This window comes from Tachysurus fulvidraco, chromosome 15 (genome assembly GCF_022655615.1).
Source record: "Tachysurus fulvidraco isolate hzauxx_2018 chromosome 15, HZAU_PFXX_2.0, whole genome shotgun sequence".
Lineage (NCBI taxonomy): Eukaryota > Metazoa > Chordata > Actinopteri > Siluriformes > Bagridae > Tachysurus > Tachysurus fulvidraco.
In genome coordinates, this window is record NC_062532.1 from 2,050,591 (window position 1) to 2,073,090 (window position 22,500).

Below are 22,500 nucleotides of genomic sequence, written 5' to 3' on the forward strand. Positions count from 1 at the left end.
ACACACACACGCACGCCACACACACACTCACACACCACACACACACACGCACGCACACACACACACCTCCACACACACACACGCGCGCACGCGCACACACACCCACACACACACGCACTCCCTCACACACACACACACACTCGCACTCCCACACACACACACACACACTCGCCCGCACACACACACACACACCCACGCGCACACACACACACACGCACGCCCACACACACACACACACGCACGCTCCCACACACACACACGCACGCGCTCACACACACACACACGCACGCTCACCACACACACACACACACGCACGCTCCCACACACACACACGCACGCTCCCACACACACACGCACGCACCCACACACACACACACCCACCCACACACACACACCCACACACACACACACGCTCCCACACACACACACACACGCACGCGCTCACACCACACACACACACACGCACGCTCACACACACACACACAGCACGCCACACACACACACACACACTCACGCGCACCACACACACACACACACTCACGCTCACACACACACACACACGCACGCGCACACACACACACTCACACGCGCCCACACACACACAACACCTCGCACACACACACACACCGCACACACACACACACACGCACCTCCACACACACACACACACGCTCGCTCACACACACACACACACACACGCCTCACACACACACACCACGCACGCTCGCCACACACACACACACGCACGCGCACACACACACACCACACACACACGCACGCGCACACACACACACCACACCACACACACACGCGCCACACACACACACACACTCACGCTCACACACACACACACTCACACACACACACACGCACGCGCCCACACACACACACACACGCACTCCACACACACGCACACACACCACACCACGCTCACACACACACACTCACCGCTCACACACACACACACACACGCACGCCCACACACACACACCACACCACACGCACCCACACACACACACACACTCACGCCCACACACACACACACTCACTCACACACACACCACACCACCTCACCACACACACACACGCACGCACACACCACACACACACACACGCACTCTCACACACACACCACTCACTCTCACACACACACCACTCACTCTCACACACACACCACTCACACACACGCACACGCACACACACACACACACGCACTCTCACACACACACACACCTCACACACCACCACGCACTCCACACACACCACACACACACACACGCTCACACCACACACACACGCACGCACGCTCACACACACACACACGCACTCACACACACGCACACACACTCACGCTCACACACACACACACACCACACCACACCCACACACACACGCTCTCGCACACACACACACTCACACACACCCACACACCCCCCCACTCACTCACGCACACACACACACGCACGCTCACACACACACACCACACACACACAGCACCCACACCACACACACACGCACTCTCACACCACACACACACACACTCACTCACACACACACACACCCACACACACACACACACACCCACACTCACTCTCACACACACACACTCGCACGCTCCACACACACACACTCTCACACACACACTCCACACACACACACACACACACACTCACCCACACCACACACACTACACGCCACACACACACACACAGCACTCCACACACACACACACACAGCACTCTCACACACACACACACACACACACTCCGGCTCACAGCAGCACACACACACAGGCACTCGCGCACACACACAGGCACGGCACACAACACAGGCCCTCGACACACACAGGCAAGCGCACAACACATTCACTCGGCACGAGCACACACACACACCACATGGCACGCGCACACACACACACACAGGCTACTGCGCACCACCACACACACACACAGTCACGCTCACCCACACACACATTCACAGGCGCACGACAGCACACACACATCACTTCACACACAGGCACACATGCACTCCACACACACACACAGGCACGCGCACACACACACACCACACATTCACTCTCACACACACACACACACACATTCACTCTCACACACACACACACACACATTCACTCTCACACACACACACACACACATTCACTCTCACACACACACACACACACATTCACTCTCACACACACACACACACACACACACATTCACTCTCACACACACACACACACACACAAACATTCACTCTCACACACACACACACACACACACAAACATTCACTCTCACACACACACACACACACAAACATTCACTCTCACACACACACACACACACACATTCACTCACACACATTCACTCACACACATTCACTCACTCAGACTCAGATACATACACACATTCTCTCACTCTCACACACACATTCACTCACTCATCCTAATGTCAGTGAGCTCTGAGTGAGAATGTGAGTTGACTCACGTTGATGCCGGCGATGAGGATCTTACTGTAGCTGTACAGTTTGAGCCACATGTCCTGCACAGACTTCCAGAACTCGGCGTAGTGCTCCGGATTCTTACCGTACATTTCTAAGATGCTCAGGCCTGCGGAGAAAATCTTCGGCTGAGCCTAAACAGAGACAGGCTGCTTTACTGTTTTTGCAAAACTCACAAAGCTACGTTGCTTTTCCCTGTTTCTTTATTCCTTTTTTTTTGGTTGTTTTTTTTTTTTAAATAAGGCTAAAGAAAAAGGTGATTCCGCTCATGTAACTCAAAATCTAAATAAACTACACTACATACTTCTAACTCATTACTGGAATTGACTCTGGACGGTCTCATAATTAAACACGATAAAGAAACCAGTGAACAAGTTCCACATTCAAACAAGTGAATCGAACGTATTTATAATGACTAAATATGATCTTTTTTATTTATTTATTTTGTTAGTTCGTAGGTAAAACATCTGTACATTTTTAATGATCCTGTTGTCTGGTCATCTAGACGATTCTTAATTCAAAATGAAAAAAAAAAAAAAAAAATCTCCCTATATTTAAGTTGCTCATCATCAGGGCTTTACTTTAATGGTGTGTGTAGTGACGTACTGAGGTGAGGATCACTCCTCTGCAGCTCTTGTCCAGCTCCAGTTTCTCTAAAATGATGGAGAATTCGGTCAGAAAGTCCAGACTCATGCTGTTCACTGGTGGGTTTTGGAACTTCACCACAGCAATCCCTGTACAGAACACACCAATATATTAATCCTAACATGCAAACAGACACATTCACATTCTTTGGGCTTTATCTATCATTCATGAAAATTGTACAATTTAAAAAAAAAAAAAAAAAAAGGTTTATGCTAACAGCGTTTAGCAGAGCTCTAATCAAACAAGAGCTCATAAACACCTCAGCTGATGAAAGATTTAACGCTTACTTATAATTAATAAATATTTCTATAAGCACAGATTTTTTCTGTCAGTCTTCACCCTGACCACTCATTTCATGCTCCCAGCTGTCTGGGCACGTTACCTTTTATGGAGTTTTGTGGGCGTCGCTATATGCAAATGAGCATGCGGTAATGCACTTTTTATTTTTCAAGCGATCGGCATGCAAACACGAGTACAAACTTTTTTTTTTTTTTTTTAAATTCTGCAGAAATTTATATTCAGTCTGACTTACTTTAAAATATTCACATCTTTATCTTTACAAAATAATTGTTTACACAGGTTGTGATGTGAATCCTCCAGTATTGATTAATTATATAAATTCTACATTATACAGATTTATATCTATTTTTTTCCTTCACATTACCATATAAACATCCTTTGCCATCTTTATATTATTACTTTTAAATTATTTTAACGATTGTTTTTTTTTTACCCCACACAACATAAGTGTTATATAACTTTACTCCTCACACTCGATCCTCTCTGTGGACACTGTAACTACAACCCTGGGCAAGCTTTTGTACCAGTGCTGCTGTCCAGGTCCACTTTCACTTTGGATGAAGATGAATTTCTATTGCTGGAGCTGAAGATAGACAAAGTGGAGGTTCTGCCATGTTTACAGCTTCCAGATAACAGCTGAGAAGATCCTGAGAATTTCAGGAAAAAGGGAATAATGTTTAAATGAACATAGACGTACTGCTTCTGACAAGGATTTGAAATTAACATGGCTTTATTTCAGCACTAGTGCTCAATTGGGTGTAAACCCATAACCCCTACACCCTACACCCATAACCCCTACACCACACACCCATAACCCCTACACCCCTACACCCTTAACCCCATAACATCTACACCATACACCCCTACACCCATAAGCCTTACACGCTACACCCATAACCCCTACACTATACACCCCTACACCCATAACCCTTACACCCCTACACCCATAACCCTTACACTCTGCATCAATAACCCGAACACCCATAACCCCTACACTATACACCCCTACACCCATAACCCTTACACCCCTACACCCATAACCCTTACACTCTGCATCAATAACCCGAACACCCATAACCCCTACACTATACACCCCTACAACCATAACCCTTACACCCTACACCCATAACCCTTACATGCTACACCCACAACCCCTACACTATACACCCCTACACCCATAACCCTTACATGCTACACCCACAACCCCTACACTATACACCCCTACACCCACAACCCCTACACTATACACCCCTACACCCATAACCCCTACACCTTACATGTAGTGCACTAGGTGACTAATGACAGGAATTTGGGACTGAGCCACAATCTTTAAAGTGACATTGGGGAAGTAAATACACATTTCCTGCACCGTTAGCAGGTATCTATCTATCAGAATAATAAAATGTTTATGAATTCATGTCATTACATTGTGTGACAGTGTGTAAATATACATATATTATATAAACTGTAGAGCATTAGCTTGCATGCTAACAGTCTCGAGACCTTTGCCCCATAATCTGCAAACACTACGGAACATTTCTGCTTCTTCACTTTAAACAAGCCGTATTAAATGTTAGCAAACAGACACTAAAACATACACAAGCTACATCCAACGCTGCAAAAACAACCAGTACCGAAGGAGATGAACTTGACTCCTCGCCTCAACACGGCAGCCATTTTCTTTAATAACAAACCCTCAAATCTGAGCGTTTTAACGTGTACAAAGTGGGCGTGACCACGTTTACGGATTAATACGATTGGATACAAAAACGTCAGTTGTTATGCTAACCAATCATATAGAGGGGCGGGAATGTAGTCGTTGCAGTATCTGGTTCTGTCTCAAATAAATTCGGATTGTAAATAGTTATATTATTATTATTATTATTATTATTATTATTATTATTATTATTATTATTATTATTATTGTTGTTGTTGTTGTTGTTATTGTTGTTGTTGTTGTTGTTGTTGTTTTTGGTATTATTGTTGTTGTTGTTTTATTATTATAAACATAACCATAATAATAATAATAATTATTATTTTTATTATTATTATTATTATTATTACTATTATAAATAAAAATTATAAAAATATAAGAAACTATTATTATTTTATTATTGGTAGTAGTATTGTTGTTGTTGTTGTTGTTGACTATAAATTATGATATGTTTCTTTCTTTCTTTAATCCTGTTATAAAGGCTCTCCAAATATTTTCACTTTCCATACTGCAATAAAAATACAACACGCATGGATGAAACCAAGCTTTATTGTTTGACTTTATTGTAAAAATGCAAGATGCATGAAAAGATGTACAGTAAATTTTAAACATTGATCTTTTAGCCACGAAATCACAAGCCAAAGACCAGACTCATATCAACACTTAATCCCTGCTTTCAATATTTCTACAGATGAGAATGAAAAGGTTTTAAAGTTGCATACAAAATGAACATGCCGTTTACAGATACTCAGGATTACATCTAGTTATGAAAATAGTGAAGTAATTACAGCCATTTTAGAAAAGCATGTGGGGTAATAATAATAATAATGAGAAGAAGTTTTTTTAATTCAAGACATATTTACTTTCTGACTGTGGACACATTTACAAAAAAAAAAGAGTGAATCCTATGATTACACAGTATATTCTTTAAAATTTATCTTTTAAATTGCCATCCTCAGGAGTCACGTGGTTGATTTTGCATGTCATATTTCTTGGAACATGTGACCATTTATATTTATTGTGAATTTAATATATGACATGAAGAGGCCACACAGAGGTACGTGATCACTTTAACGAAAAATGGGATATTTTTTTTCCACTATTATAAAGGTGAAGAATTATAAGAAGCTCCTTGACCCTTTAAAAGCAAAGAAAGCACACGAAAGCATTGAATTTTATCGAATGAGTTTGTGTGGGTTTAATTAAAGCCTTAATTAATTGCACACAACCTGGTAAAACTCTGTCACGTGACATTTAGCACACGTTACTTCATCTGAAGTCATCGGGTTGCGTTCCAATATTGATTCTAATGTGCCATTGGTGACCTCCTTGTCATTTAATACTTTGTCCCATCAACTCTCAACTCTTGAAGAGACATCGGTGTGGGGTTAGGAGTGAAATTTACCCAGAAAGATGTGATGGGATGGAAAAAAATTTAGGATGAAGCTGGTTATAAATAGAAACAAGAGCCAGAGACTATATATAATATTTCAAAAATATAATATCTGATGTTTCTCATGGAACCTGATATATGACCATATATGGAGTTTTGCTATAGTGCAAAAGGTTCACAAAGAAGTGTGTGTGTGTGTGTGTGTGTGTGTGTGTGTGTGTGTGTGTGTGTGTGTGTGTGTGTGTGTGTGTGTGTGTGTGTACTGTTTACACATGGAAGGAATTTTGAATCGAAATAAAACTGCATTTTAAAAAATTATATTCGTATTCATTACTTTTGCGTTCTTGTCTATCTTCTGCAGAATTTTACAGATTTAAATACACGCCCTGAGTATAAATCTAGTCTCGAATATACTGGAAAGAAAAACTTCCTGGACATAAGTGATGTTTTACAAAAAATCTCATGTCTGATAATATTAATAAAAAAAGGAGATGAGTGAAGAGTATTAATCCATATATCATCCTCAGATTACTCATATATACAGTATACATGACTTGTATCTACATTTACGTCAACAACATTTACAATATTCAGGAATAAACGGTTCTGTGTATACGTGGACTCTTTCTGCTCCCGAATATTTTAACCACCCAGAACAGATATTTGATTAAATATGATTCATTTTCATTGTGCTTGAAGACCAAGGGGCATTCTGTTTTTAAACCGCACGTCGGGGAAGTCACCAAGGGGGCGTGTTAGAACTAGTATTGGAACGCAAGATGGAACCAGGCAGGTTTCTCATGAACGTCTGATTACAGCGTCAGAACACAATTCTAGCCACTTGAACAATCTTCACACTGAGGCATGCACGGTTCTGCTCTCGAGCTCCAGCAGGAACTCTTTTTTTTAATGCATCGCAAGAATTACAGACATCATAATTACACACATTTTACAGTTCAAAGAGACACAGACTAACCTGAGCGTACGTACGGGCACAAGAAATTGATCTCTGTCGTTTATACAGCATGTTCTTTAGCATATGAGTCTCCCCTAATGTCTTGCTTTGTGTTGTGTTGTATTTCATTAACATCCCTTTGAAGTACTGTATGTTTGCATCGATTTGACTCTCGGCCGTTTTTGAACCCAACCCTGATCCAAACCCCATTCTCCGTGCACCTTTCCTACATGCACTAGGCCATGTGCACTTGGCACAGGTGTGTTTGGGACGCAGCCCGTTTACTCGGTGCTGTCCCAATCCTTCTTGATTTGCAGGTTCCACTCCCAGGACAAATGGTCTGTCTTGTCGTCATCCGTGAAGTAGGACTTGATGTGGTAAGTCCCTCGGACCATCATGCCCTTTGGAGCCTCCTCCACAGGAGTGAGGAACTCGTGCTCCTCTACCCGAGGCCCGTAGCTGCCCACCATATACACGGCTTTATCCACTGTAAGGAAAGAATTATTAAAGTGGATGGTCTGTAATAGTAAAGGTCTGTATAGACATATGGGCATGTCTTTACTTTTACAGGAACTGGTGTTGCTTGGAATCTATATATGGAACTTAACTCACCTGTGTGTGTGTGTGTGTGTGTGTGTGTGTGGTTGTGTGGGCATTGTGAGTCCTAATATGAGCCCAACATTAGAACATGGGCATGCATTGGATTATGAATGCAGTCAGTCTTTAAGTCCATATATGGAATTTAGAGCACCTCTGAGTGGGTGTGGTTTGTGTTGGGGAAATGGGCGTGTCCTCAAAGCCATATAAGGATAATGGAGCACCTCTGAGTGGGTGTGGTTTGTGATGGGGAAAAGGGGCGTGTCCTCAAAGCCATATAAGGATAATGGTGCACCTCTGAGTGGGTGTGGTTTGTGATGGGAAAATGGGCGTGTCCTCAAGCCATATAAGGATAATGGAGCACCTCTGAGTGGGTGTGGTTTGTGATGGGAATATATATACAATTTAAAGCGCTCTTGAATGGTCCTGAGGGTGTGTTTTTTTTAATGGAACGTCAGTGATAATCTAAGACCCAAAAATGCATTTGTATTAAAACCTGTTATAACTGCAGGTTACTAGGAAAAAGGAAAGGGGCAGGGCAGGGAGGCTTGGGGGTATTTGCTATTTGCATGTTCACAGAATCTGTTTTTTTTTTTTGTTTGTTTGTTTGTTGTTGTTTTTTGCAAGTAACAGGTATGCACCTAATATTCAAGAATATTTACCAAATTTCACTATGTACAATAAATATAACAACTAATGTGTTTAGAGCATGGACGGTTTAGAGAGGCCTTGACATATATAAAGTTTAAGTAGTTATATTTGTGTTGTACAATTTTATCTCTTTCGTTACAACGACGTCTCGGATTCAAGATTGTTGCAGAAATCCATGTTCATGCTCTTACCTCGAATTCCTTTCCTGTAGGTCAAATGCACATATTTCAGCCCAGACACAATCTCCTTGTTGACCTGATTAAATGAAACACAGAGTCATTTATGTGGTTTATTTTATGCTGCTATTTGTGGTGAAAGGATTATACCAATCAAACACTGCTGCATTGTACTGTACTGTTGTGTTGTGCTGTATTTTTTGTATTGGGTGTGTATTTAATTTATAAGAGCCTTGTGTAGCCATGTAGTAACACAGAACAGCCACCAGAGGGCGATTACAGTTATCCTAATGCTCCACTTGGTTGCCAAGTTCAGTGGCTGCATCAAACCGAGATGTGAAATGAGCTTGGACTGATAGAGTTTAGTGTAGATATTATTCAGGCTCAGTCTTTGACTAGGCTGAACAACAGGTAATAAAAAACCTCCTTTGTAAAACTGGTGTTGCTTTTGTTCACAGATATAAACATTTAAGAAAAGGATTTCTTCCTGTTTGTTCCTGTGCTGGTAACCCAAAGGTTGCCAGATTTTTTTTTATTATACCTGCTTTAAATTATTAATCTAGGCACTAGTGTATATATTATTCTTGCTCAGGATTGAAATTGATCATATAAATAAACGATTCTATTCTAGAAAACAAGGCTCATATACCAGGAGTACACTTGAATATCTCAAAAAGATGTCGAGCATCTCAAATGAGTGATGTCAAAGGACCATTTAGACGAAATACTTTTAGAAGAACTTTTTTTTCTGAAATATTTATGTTGCTCTGTCAGCCATAACGTGCACAGAATATCACGATGATGTTAATTGTATAGACTCAGTCATGTTTTTTTCGTCCTTCTCGTTTTACCTTAAAGTGGATCTTCACTCTGTAATCCACGCCCTCCTTCATGGTGAAGTTCTGTTTCTTTAAAGCATCAAGGTCCCCTAAATAAATAAAAAAAATGAAAAAGATCATAAGTGCTATCACTCGAGCTCCATCTGTAGTAACCTAAGCTGAAGAGAACAGAGATCAGAGATCGATAGCTTTATAATAAACGCTAGCTTTTGACTTTGCGAGTGCGTCTCAGGGTTCATTCGGGTTCATGGTAAAAAGCCTCCTTCCAACAGAGCGACTGCTGTTATCAATTTATCACACAAATTTTCCCCTAAGTGCTTTATAATGGATTCTGTGTGAGCTGAGATGGACTGGAAAATAGAGGCAAAGGAATGATAAAGAGATTGCAAGCGAAACCATTGGGATATCATGGAAGACGATCTGGTAATGTTATTAAAGAGAAAAAAAAACGAGGTAACATTGTACATAAGTGGAGTGTTCATAGGGCTACATGACACGTTCATAAAGCCTTAACGATGACGGACATACATGAACCTGCGTTACATAAAGCCTGCGTTCTTCAATTTTGTTGTCAACAGCTGAGTCGGGTGACATAAGGACGTCTAAGACATACGCTTTATAGGCTGACCTGCATTAAAACATCGTAATAAATGACTTCGAGGTGAGGACATGAAAAGCAGGGACTCTTGTGGAATGTGGGGACACTTGAAATGTGGGGACTCAGTTGATGTGTGAAAAGTGGGGATTTAAGTATAAACCAGGATTGAAATGCAGTGTTGCCAGCTTTGTCCTCAGGAGTCCTCATATTTGAGTTGCAAAAGCGATACTCCTGGAGCGCTGAACGTCTTCACAGTGGATTTTCCTGCCCTCGTTCTCGTAAAATATTCAGGTGTTCAGACGCGGACCCGCTCCACGGATTCAATTAAGGGCCGCAAGATAAGGACACGCTTCCAGCTGCTGTAATCCGTATATCAGCCGAGCCGAGGTCATATCACAGCGTGAGGGTCTGTGAGGCCTGCGGTGTCGTCTACACACTCAGCTACACACACACAGCTACACACACCTGAGACACACTATCGGCCCAGCCACATCCGTCAGAACGCCTGCGGTTGTTTTCCATTCCACTGGCTGCCCCCTTCATCGGCTGTCACTTAGAGCAACACTCTCGGTGTGTCTGACTGAACCGGATCACGGCTTACTAATGTAGTCTGTCTTCTAGAGACGGAAATCCCACACGGACGGTTTAGTGCGTGACAAGCAGCCGAGCGACTATCGGCGCTCGCTTCACAACATCGGTTCTCAGACGCTGCTTTTAGAAAGCAGCACCAACAATATTATTAGTACAATCCATATTGTCCTAAATCACATTATAATCCAAGCCTCTGAAGTGTACTTGACTCAGAGGAAAGAGGTTAGACGTTATCCAGACACGTATCCATCTATCCGCAGGTAATTTATCTAAAGTCTAGGTTTTGACACATAGTTTTTATTTTACTGCAGTTGCCATAACGTGATGAGAAATTTCATGAAAATATCATCAGTAAAAAAAAGCACCTTTAATGTTATAAATACTGCAGCTTTCCTTAACACGGTAAAAGTTAGCGTGATAGCTAATAGCGGCAGTCAATCTGTGATAGAGGTCTTCACGGGTCCACTTAGATCCGAAAACCCGGGGTCCGACCCGAGACCCGAGCGGCTTCGGGTCTAAAAGTTTCACGTGTTCCTCGGACACAGGTCGGTATTCTAATAATAATGGCATCGGGTCTCGGGTAATTTAAAATGAATGTGTTTTTACCGAACAAACTACTGTATCTCGTGTGTGTGCATCGACTCGAGTCCTTTTCCAACCTCTCGTCTGTTTGCCAAGACCGCTTGCGACACGTGGCCGGCGACGTGCGGTTGGCGGTAAGCTAATTTACGTTGAAACAGACCTGTCAATCAATTTTGAATCCACTCTGTAGCGGTTACGTTAGTGTAGAGTTACTCAACATTCGGGTCCAGTCGGGTTAAAAAAATTGCCGTCGGGTCGGACTCGGGTATAATTTTTTCGGGTTTGTTTCGGGTTGGGTTCGGGTAAAAAGTGATTCGGGTCACTTCGGGTCGGGTTACATTTCCTTAGACCCGAGAAGACCTCTAATCTGTGATATCACTGCTATGTCTTATTTATCACCATTGAAAGCATTTGATACAGAAATATAATATTATATAAATACTATATAATTATATTGTCACCTCGTGCTAACGTGTGTCTACAGATCTATTCATGGGCAAATTGACAAGCAATAAAATCATATATGATTCGATATCTGCAATCTGATGCCTGTACGCAGAAGGTAAGGTTACGAGCTTCCTCTCTGGTGTAACGATGACTGGTAATCTGAAGAGGAAGTCAGATGAGTGTTAGTGTGTTTCCGGCATGAGCCTTGCACCATTCACTTCTTGTTTTCGCACACAGCTAGAATCTGAAATCCCCTCATGATTCTTTCTGCCGCTATAGTGCTCGTCTTTTCCCGAACACGACTGCCTAGCAACCGGGTGACCTTTCACCTGCCGAGGACTCCCTTCGGGGAGCCAAAAACTAAATCTGAAGGACATCAGCAGTCATTCATCTGCCCCCTGCTACACCTCAGATACAAAGCAGCCCACAGAGATGTGTGATTGATTTGTGGTGAATGACTCCACCCACAGCTTGGCTTGCAAGAATGGGATTGGTCTCCTGAGCAATGACATCATTCCTCCAGAGCGCTCATTATAATGCACTGTTTCAGTCAATAGGACACATGTAGGGCCTGTGTGCAGAGCAGAACTGTGTGTGTGTGTGTGTGTGTGTGTGTGTGTGTGTATGTTGTGTTATTGGATTTGGATTTCATCAGATTATTTTAGCTTGAATTGTAATTAATATGTGATACCGACTCATGGGGTGTTCATTACAGGTGTGTTTACCTTTCAAATCCATAGTGATGGGTCCAGGAGCTTGATCACACATCAGCGTCAGTCTCGTCACCTGAACATTAGGGACATTGGGATCTGTGATGGAAAGAGAAGATTATGTCTGATAACCAATCATTCTTATGCCACTGATTTTTAACATGACATTAATTAAAGGAAACCCTTTTAATAAAAAAAAAGTAGTTCAGGTTACTTCACACATTAGTCGTATTCGAACGATTTGACTAATGACTTCAGGAAACCAGTCCAAAGGTTACATACAGTACACTACAGATACAGGTAAAGAGTTCAGTAGGAAAACTCCTGTGGATTCAATGGATTTCAATGTTCTCAGAAATCACAGATCCATCTCAGATCGAGCAGGAATAGGTCTGTAACACACAGCATCCGGCTCAGTCGGTGTGCTTTTGCTGCAGTGGGAGTTCCCTAAACTCGTCCATACTGTACATTCATCACAGTGTTCTGGCAGATGAGATAAGCTTCAAATTGTGTGTGTTTAGAGCATAGGAAAAAAAAAAAAAGGGAACTGATTTATTAAAATGTTTTGGAAAGAGATACAATCATCACTGAGAACGATGCAAACGCATCATATACTGTATAACTCTCACGATTCGATTTGCATAATTATTTTATTTTAGCATTTGTAAATTTCAAACCACCTGTAAATCCGGAGTCGGCGTGTCACTTTAAATGGGAACTTTGCACCACTTACTTTCCAGCTGTCAAATTATTTCTATTCTTTCTTCAGGGACCCGCAGTACGGTTTAGCTAATATAACCTCCAGGAGTTTTAAACCTCTCATAATGAATGTCTGCGCTCACGCTAATGCTGAATTATTGATATGAAAGATACTCAGAACCAGCCACAGACGTGTCCGTACGCACGGCATTGGCCGACCGTGACGAATTACTGCTCTGTCACAGTCCATATATTACTCCTAGAAAAATCAAGTGACAAATTATTAGACATTGAAAAAAGCGCTGGTGAATTTATAGAGTTGTCTCTCTTCCGAGGAATGAATGAGAGCAAACTAAGTTGGATATATATGTTGGATATAATAATATACTGAGGCCACGGCTACAGTTTTTCATATTCTCGGTCTCTTTACAGGCTGAAAACTCTGGATACTTTGGATTCTTCCCGTTCATTTTAAATGTCTATTCCTGGCTGGCTCACTAAAGGGGAAAATATGCTTTGATTATTTTTTTATTATTTTAAAGTGAACAATCATAAAAATATTCCTGTGTATTTCTGTTAGACTCTTTAGAATTATTCAGTGTCACATTCAGTGTTTTTCTTCCTCACTTCGGGAACATGACGACATTTATGTCATCAATTTTTCATTCAGTTTTTAAAGCTTGGCGTTAAGCCTTAAAAGCATTAAGCAAGTACTGGGATTATTGGTGAGATGCCTGTTGTTCCCCAATTGGCTTCTCTGCCACATAATATACTCAGAGAGTATATAAATTAAGCCTTCCCCTGGCCATGGGCAAGATTAAAGCCACGATTATTCTGTGATTCTGTATTCGTTTCTCTCAAAGTGAATTTGAATTTTGTTTCAGTCTTGTCTGGAGTCCTTCTAATTGATTTTGAATGTGAACTCCTGGCTGGCTCGCCAGAAAATGGACAATTGCTTAGATCTAGCCTTATCAGGTTTAGTTCACAAACATCTCTACAACATTTCTGCCATAAACATACACACATTTCCTACATTTGATTTGATCTCAGTTTTTATTAAAGTCTGTTTTGCTGATTAAAAAAAATCGAATCGAAATCCCACACACCATATTTAAAATTTCGTCCGCAATCGACACGATCGTTCAAGCCGTGAGGTAAGGACCGATTCGGAAAGGTAAAGTGCAACAGAAACACTCGAATATTTAGCCTGATTGGTCTTTATTGTGAGCCTTTTTTAAGCAGAGCGGCAAACCATCAAACAGATGAACATCGCTCATGGGTCATTTCACTGAATGAGTGCTGTTATTAACCTGGTCAAGAATAAACGTGTGAATCATTTATAAATCAGTAGAGATGCTGTGTAAATGCCCTCGATGCACGAGCTGCATTTGAGAAAACACAGTGTGCAGCAATTGATAGCCTGGAAAAAAATTATGGGGGATTAATCAAGTGAGATGGATTTCTCATGCCAGCAAGAAGATAAAGTTAAAGTATTTATGTTGTATCTTAAGGCTATGAACAAAAGCAGGCTCTCTATTTTCCTGTAGAAATTGGAATTGAGTATTTCCATGTGCCCACACTCATTATTTTTTAGATATTCAATGTAGCAAGCAGAACGCCATTCTTTGTGTGTGTGTGTGTGTGTGTGTGTGTGTTAGAAGAAGTCTCTGGAGAGTGGTACTCTTGCTGTTCCGCTTAAAGAGGACATACAGCATCTGACATGCAGTCAGAACAGAGTACTGCCTTCGTCTGTAAAGAACATCATGTCTACTGCATAAATGTAGGCGGTGAACGAGCGGTGATCAGAGACGGAAAGCCAAAGACACTAAAGGAAAAAAAGCATCGGGAAAGGATTAAGTGACTATCTGAGCTAAAAATGGAAAAAGAAATACTTACTGTATAATAAGTATAAGATAGATGAATAGCGGGATGGAGGGATGATTGTAGGATATAAAAGATAAATGACTGAAAGATCGATGTGAAGACAGATGGAAGTTAATCGGATAAAACGAAAGGTAGAGTCAATGAATGCACAACATCAGAGATGGCAGGTTAGATACGATAGATAGATAGATAGATAGATAGATAGATAGATAGATAGATAGATAGATAGATAGATAGATAGATAGATAGATAGATAGATAGATAGATAGATAGTTTAATGGGTGAATGGGAATTATTCATACACAAATGATATAAAACAAATAGGCAAACAAACAAACAAATAAATAAATAAAGGGGTGGATGGATGTGGAGGTCTTTGGATAGATGGAAGGGTTGACAAATAGACAAATAGAAGGGTAGATGGATGATAACTGAATAGACATGTGGGTGATGAATGGATGCATAGTTGGACAGATGGATGGATGGATGATTGGATGGATGGATGGATGGATAAATAGATAGTTAGATAGATAGATAGATAGATAGATAGATAGATAGATAGATAGATAGATAGATAGATAGATAGATAGATAGATAGATAGATAGTTTAATGGGTGAATGGGAATTATTAATTCACAAATGATATAAAACAAATAGGGAAACAAACAAACAAACAAACAAACAAATAAATAAATAAATAAAGGGGTGGATGGATGTGGAGGTGTTTGGATAGATGGAAGGGTTGACAAATAGACAAATAGAAGGGTAGATGGATGGATAAATAATTATTGACAGTAGCTCTCACACTAACCTGCCACCACAGGTCCTGATCCCAGCAGAGTCTGCTTGTACTTGTTCAGGCTTTCATCCTCCTTATCAAGCTCCTGGATCTCCTGCAGGCTCTTCTGAGCTGGAGGCTGGTAGTTCAGATCACGCTCGTCATCGTCCTCAGTCACAGGAATCGTGCTCTCCTTATCTGCCATGATGCCTGCAGGAAACCAATATGTTATTTAACAAAGAAAAAAATGTGTTGAGACGGTGGAGTTTTCTGCCCAATTTTCCAACCACTACACGTTCACTAAAACTCCCCCCATTCACAGAGTCATCGCTTTTAATATGCAGAGCCATTAGTCCTAATTCTCTCAGGAGGGACACATTATCCATATTTAATGACATCGGACGTTTATTAGCATTCGTTGCATTTGGGAAATGATCCGTAAGCAAAAATGGCCAGTGTTTATCTTAGCGACGGAGAGATAATCATCTCTGGCTTTATTAATACTGCTAACTTACTATGAACAATCCTCTGCTGCTCCATGGAACAGCTATAACAGTTCTGCTAATCATGTTACACTATGACACTTTACATTGCTCTCAGGAGTGAAGACACAGCAAACTGCTCCTGGTGTAATGGCCCTGAACAGCGTTCATTTGTCATATCAATTAACACAAATCTGAGTGCATCACAGCTTACACTCGGTGTGTATGTAACATCATCTCTGATCTCCATTTAGATTAAATCAGGAGTAGAAGTTTTTACTTACATCTGTTTTGTGTTCTTAAGTTTGAAAAGTCAGAACAATGTAAGGACATGATGATGTATGGACATGATGATGTATGGACATGATGCTGTATGGACATGATGATGTATGGACATGATGATGTATGGACATGATGATGTATGGACATGATGACGTATGGACATGATGCTGTATGGACATGATGATGTATGGACATGATAATGAATAGATGGATGGATAAATGGATGGATGGATGGATGGATGGATGATTGGATTGATGGATGGATGGATGAATTGATGGATGGATGGATGGATGGATGATGCTGTATGGACATGATGATTTATGGACATGATAATGTATGGACATGATGATGTATGGACATGATGATGTATGGACAGATAGATGGCTAGATGGATGATAACTGAATAGACATGTGGGTGATGAATGGATGAATAGATGCATAGTTGGACAGATGAATAGATGAATGGATGGATGGATGGATGGATGATTGGATTGATGGATGGATGGATGAATTGATGGATGTATGGATGGATGGGAGGATGAATGGATTGATGGATGGATGGATGAATTGATGGATGGATGGGTGGATGAATGGATTGATGGATGGATGGATGAATTGATGAATGGATGGATGGATGCATAGTTGGACAGATGAATAGATGAATGGATGGATGGGTGTATAGATAGATGGATGGTTAGATTGATGAATGGATGAATGGGTGGAGGGATGAATTGATGGATGGATAAATAATTATTGACTGTAGCTCTCACATGAATCACAATTTTTCTTAAAGCAGCTTTACAGGAGTATAGAAACAGAATTAAAAAAATAAAGAAGTTTAAAATTAAGTAAATATTTACCTCTAACATTTATTCCTAATGATCAAGCCGGAGGTGACGGTGGTGAGGAAAAACCTTGAGAGGAACCAGGATCAGAAGTGAACCTCGTCCCCATTTGCGTGACACTGGACATCGTCATAATGTCGTTTGTACAACAGTTTACCACATTTTGCTATGTCGCCTCATGACCCTTATATGACTCGTGATGTTATGACATACGACAGCTTAGAAAGTGTAAAAATATTAAATTGTATTAACAAAACTGGACCTCATATAAGTTATAATTCACTATTATTGTAATTCGATATGACGGTAGAATTCTGTCGGAATAAGACTTTATGTAGGACCTGAAGGGTTTTTAAGTAGGTGTTATAAAGCCTTATGAGCACTACGAAATTTGAGAACCAAAGAAGTAGAAGTCAAGTGACTCTCCTTCGTCTTGCTTTGACTCATTTGTCTTGATGACGAAGACAGAAACTTTACCAGACTGAAAAATGAAGAACAGGCCTGAATCACCATGGCAACCAGCAAAGCCACATCCAATGTCAAAATAACACCTGACATTAAATAAACATGCTCAGCTATACTTTTATTATAATAATAATAATAATATTATACGTGCTTGAGTATAATAAAATATAGATCAATGATATTAAAAGATTTTTTTCACATCACAAGGTATGATTTTCCTCTGTGTCCTAAAATGAGAACGTATCTCTACCGTAAGACGTGAGCGAGCGAGAGAAGAAACGTGAGCTCGGTAATGCAAAGCCAGTTGTAGTAATGGAAGGCCAACGTTATAAGATACGATCTGCCTGAATCGATACAGGGTTTTTTTTTCAGCAGACACGAATCTTATTCTCGACCTCAACTTCCTTCCTTCCGCTGGGTTTGATAGAGCTTACAAACTCCTGAGTACACAAACAACTGCAGTGTAAAATGGGGGGCAGTCGTGGCCTAATGAGTTAGAGAGTCTGACTCGTAACCCGAAGGTTGTGGGTTTGAATCTCGGGCCGGCCACGACTGAGGTGCACTTGAGCAAGGCACCGAACACCAACAACTTCTCCCCAGGCGCCGCGGCATAAATGGCTGCCCACTGCTCCGAGTGTGTGTTCACGGTGTGTGTGTGTGTGTGTGTTCACTGCTGTGTGTGTGCTCTTTGGATGGGTTAAATGCAGAGAACGAATTCTGAGTACGGGTCACCGTACTCAGCCTCCCCCCCCCCCCGTCATGTCACATTAAAACCGGCACGAAAATGTCCCTCAGTGTCAGAAAGAATCTTAAAAGAAACCAGAGATGTTCATATAGTTAAGTTGAAAGAGGAAATACCCGTGTTTCCTGTTTCAGTCACAGAATGTGGTGCCATTTTGGGTTTTTTTTTTCAGAAAGGAAGTGAAGGTAGTTCGGTTACCTTCATAACAGGAACAGAAGTAAACCTTTGCGTCTCTGTTATGGAAAAACGAGCATATCAGAGAAGCACGTTTAAAGTAACAAGTGGTTTATTTCTCTGTTTTTTTGTTTGTTTGTACTTAAACGCCTACGTGTGATTTGTGGCTGCACGTCTGTCAGAGCTGCTGTTAGAGAAAACTCACCGACACCTTCCGACCAATCGGAGTGCAGGATTCAGCAACACTGTGGTGTACAAAATCAACACGCTCAATGATGCACACAATTTGACATTTAAGCGTCCATCAAACGATAGCAGAGTTCAGAAAGGTGTTATAACGAGCCGTTAAAGCGAATAGTCGCCATTTGTCGCTTCCTCGACCCCAAGGATGTGGATTAATTTAAGGGCAGGGGTGTAACACGTCATTCGGGCAAGGACTTACTGTATGCATGCTAAACTAATATCCTGTACATATATTTAAAAAAAAACACACAACCAAAGACATGAATCTCACAGAACTAAAATCCCCTGTAGCTGTGAGCTGTTTGAGATAAAGCGCTTCACATCCTCTTGAAGAAACTCTTGGGATAATTGGACCATTTGGAGTGAAGTCTAAAGCATTTTTTTCCCTTTCACTGAGCTCCTAACAAGGTGCGCAGTTACAAATTACAGCACCAACGACAGGCTGAGCAAATTTCCAGAGAGAAACTGTCACTTCCGCACAGCGAAAAAGAGCTTGATGTTTGCATTGACAGTAACGCAGGACCGTATCGGGGTACGCTAGTTAGTGTACAAGCTGTTTGATGGATTCCAGAGCTCACACACACACACACACACACACACACACACACACACACGTTATCATAGCAGCATGCTTATTATTGAGGAAGTAAAGCAACATAAATTATGCAGGTTCTGCCAAGTTAAATAGCAATGCTAATATATTTCAGGATCTGTGCTGCATTGTAATTGGCTCCCTTTGAATATTTGGGTCGTGATCTTCAAAGAACGAGTCTGAAAGGTTTGCAACCCTTTGTGTTTTTTTAAAGAATAAAACGAACCAGTTTTACAAATGATCTGCATTATAAACAGAATCACAAAGCGTTCAGGACGAAATGTCGGTTTTATGAAGCGCATCTCAGACAGTATTGGATTATTTTTTTCTTCTATCGTTGATACTTAACACACTCATGCACCGGTTTCCTAAAAGGGCTGTGTTTTAGAAACGTGCACAAAATGTACAACAACAAAAAAAAAAGTTACAGAAGCTAAGAACTAAACTAAGAGGACTTTCTTTCTTATACGTTTTGTACGTTTCCTTTAAAGAATCTGTGAATTTGTGTGTATTTCTAACCGAAACAGAGGACGGAGTTCATGCTAAAAGTTTATTTAACACAAATTTACAAACCGTAAAAAAAAGTTACTGACACGACAGATATCATGTGTACGGAAATTTTTGGAAACCTCTTTTTAATTCTCTCGACATTATGATGTAATATTATGTACGATCTTCGAACGTAAACCTTCCATAACAATAGCGGTCTAAGGATCGTGTTTAAAAGCCGATTTAACAGCCGGAGCGTGATTTCGTCTTTGGGATCCGAACCCGTCGAGAAGAAGGAGCGATCGTTTTCCCGATCGAATCCTATTTGAATAAAAGTAGAAACGTGTTCGGATCCTTGTGCATTTCATGTAAAGCCGAGAGGAACTAAGCTAAGTCTCTGGATAAAGCAGAATCTAAATGTTTAATATGCTGCATTATGGATGAATGAAGCGTTCAGGACTGAGTTGGAGAGTTTCACTGAACTACAGCTGTCAGTCAGAGAGACAGGAAACCTGGATGACATCTTTACCAGAGTATATTTTTTGGAATATCTTTATAACGACTTGATATGTTTTAGTGGGAAATGGATTTTCCAGGTTAGGGTCAGGGTTAGGGTCAGGGCTAGGTTTTTGGGTTAGGTTTAGAGTTGGGGTTCGGGTTAGGGTTAGGGCTAGGGTTGGGGGTTGGGGTCAGGGTTGGGGTTAGGGTTAGGATTTAGGGTGAGGGTTAAGGTGAGGGTGAGGGTTAGGGTGAGGATTAGGGTTAGGGTTAGAGTGAGGGTTAGGGTGAGGGTTAGGGTTAGAGTGAGGGTTAGGGTGAGGGTTAGGGTGAGGTTAGAGTGAGAGTGAGGGTTAGGGTGAGGGTTAGGGTGAGGTTAGGGTGAGGTTAGGGTGAGGGTTAGGGTGAGGGTTAGGGTGAGGGATTCCAACTCCAGGAATTTAATCAAAGGTGAGTCGGTTGAATCGAATCTAACAGCACCGTCAGATCAGGAGGAGAAGCTCGCTTTCCCACAACATGTCGTTTAATTGATTTAGTCTCTTGGACATGTGTCAGGCTTCTGACGCTCAGTCATCTATCAGTGCTTGTGTCACCAAGAACAGGGGAGGTGTGTTTGTGGGGAATCGCCCTTCTGCCACCTGCAGCGCTCTTCCTCATACACACTCACCGTCTCTCGCTGTCTATAACAGAGCACGGAATACACGGTCACTTACACCCTAATGCATGCAGGCAGTGATTTTTTGCGCATCATTACCTCCCACGCATACGTTTCACACCGCAGGCATGAAAATGAGACCAGGAGGAGAGATGGAGCATGAAGAGGGAGGGAGAGGTATCTAACGGCTGGAGTCTGAATCAGAGCTTTACAGAGCTAGCGGATGAAGCGCCGCAGAGCAAAGATCCGATCTAACATGCGATGAGAAGCAGAAGCAGGCGAGAGGCATGAGGATGATGTCACCAGGCTGCTGCGAGATCAATTAACTATCGATCAAGACACTTTTGCTTGCCTTAACCACTTTTTGAGAAGAAAAGGAAAGGGTCTCAGCAAACAGAGGAAGTCGTCACTTCGACCGAAGCGTGGAAGACTTTTTTCCACCAGGTCGTCTGAGAAACCAGGTGTGACCACGGGTCACGGGGTGGACTTTTATTCTGCTCGGCTAGACGCACGCGCGGACGTTCAGACATCAACTAAAACACCATTTAGTTTTGAACGCTTTGTAGACATGCCCAATAAATGAACGGATGCTCACCTCTGTAGCAGACTGTTAACCAGAGCAGCTCGAGAAACTGTCCACCAAACTCGCAAACGTCCAAACCCAACATCTCGCCAACGAGCGTCTCGCAAGGCTCCCCAGAAACCAGAGGCAGGAAAAGTGGAGGAAAGTGATCGAGAAAGGAACCAGAGAAAAAAGATCAAGCAAGCATCCCTGTGTAGTGCTGCTGAACCTGAGCGTGAGGGACAGATTCCTTGCTTTGGGTGTGGAGGAGAGAGTGAGAAACAAGGAGGAAAGAGAGGAGGAGGAACAAGGGAACGGACAAACGCATACACGAATGATCGGCTCGGTTGGTTAGAACGGAGAAAAGCAAACAGCGAACGTGAGAACGCTATTCCCGTCTGCAGACTCGAT

General features: G+C 41.8%; 2 protein-coding genes across 3 annotated transcripts in view; both read right to left on the reverse strand.

Annotated features, from left to right (window-relative positions):
* The window catches only part of eci1 (enoyl-CoA delta isomerase 1), an 11,628-nt gene extending 6,439 nt beyond the window's left edge, over positions 1-5,189 (reverse strand). Inside the window, exons 1-4 of the mRNA XM_047801293.1 lie at positions 5,080-5,189; positions 3,970-4,092; positions 3,107-3,234; positions 2,488-2,634 (exon numbers count right to left, since the gene is read on the reverse strand). Of these exons, the coding sequence (XP_047657249.1) occupies positions 2,488-2,634; positions 3,107-3,234; positions 3,970-4,092; positions 5,080-5,122 (441 nt within the window). The 5' untranslated portion in view covers positions 5,123-5,189. The remainder of the gene's footprint in view (positions 1-2,487; positions 2,635-3,106; positions 3,235-3,969; positions 4,093-5,079) is intronic.
* Positions 5,190-5,690: 501 nt separating this feature from the next.
* The window catches only part of arhgdig (Rho GDP dissociation inhibitor (GDI) gamma), a 21,272-nt gene continuing 4,462 nt past the window's right edge, over positions 5,691-22,500 (reverse strand). The window contains exons 1-6 of one of the 2 annotated variants that reach the window (XM_047800632.1): positions 22,123-22,499; positions 16,093-16,269; positions 12,714-12,797; positions 9,783-9,859; positions 8,947-9,010; positions 5,691-7,994 (exon numbers count right to left, since the gene is read on the reverse strand). In XM_047800632.1, the coding sequence (XP_047656588.1) occupies positions 7,789-7,994; positions 8,947-9,010; positions 9,783-9,859; positions 12,714-12,797; positions 16,093-16,269; positions 22,123-22,195 (681 nt within the window). In that variant the 5' untranslated portion in view covers positions 22,196-22,499 and the 3' untranslated portion in view covers positions 5,691-7,788. Of the gene's footprint in view, positions 7,995-8,946; positions 9,011-9,782; positions 9,860-12,713; positions 12,798-16,092; positions 16,270-22,122; position 22,500 lie in introns of those variants that run through there. The other variant, XM_047800633.1, reaches the window with a different exon arrangement.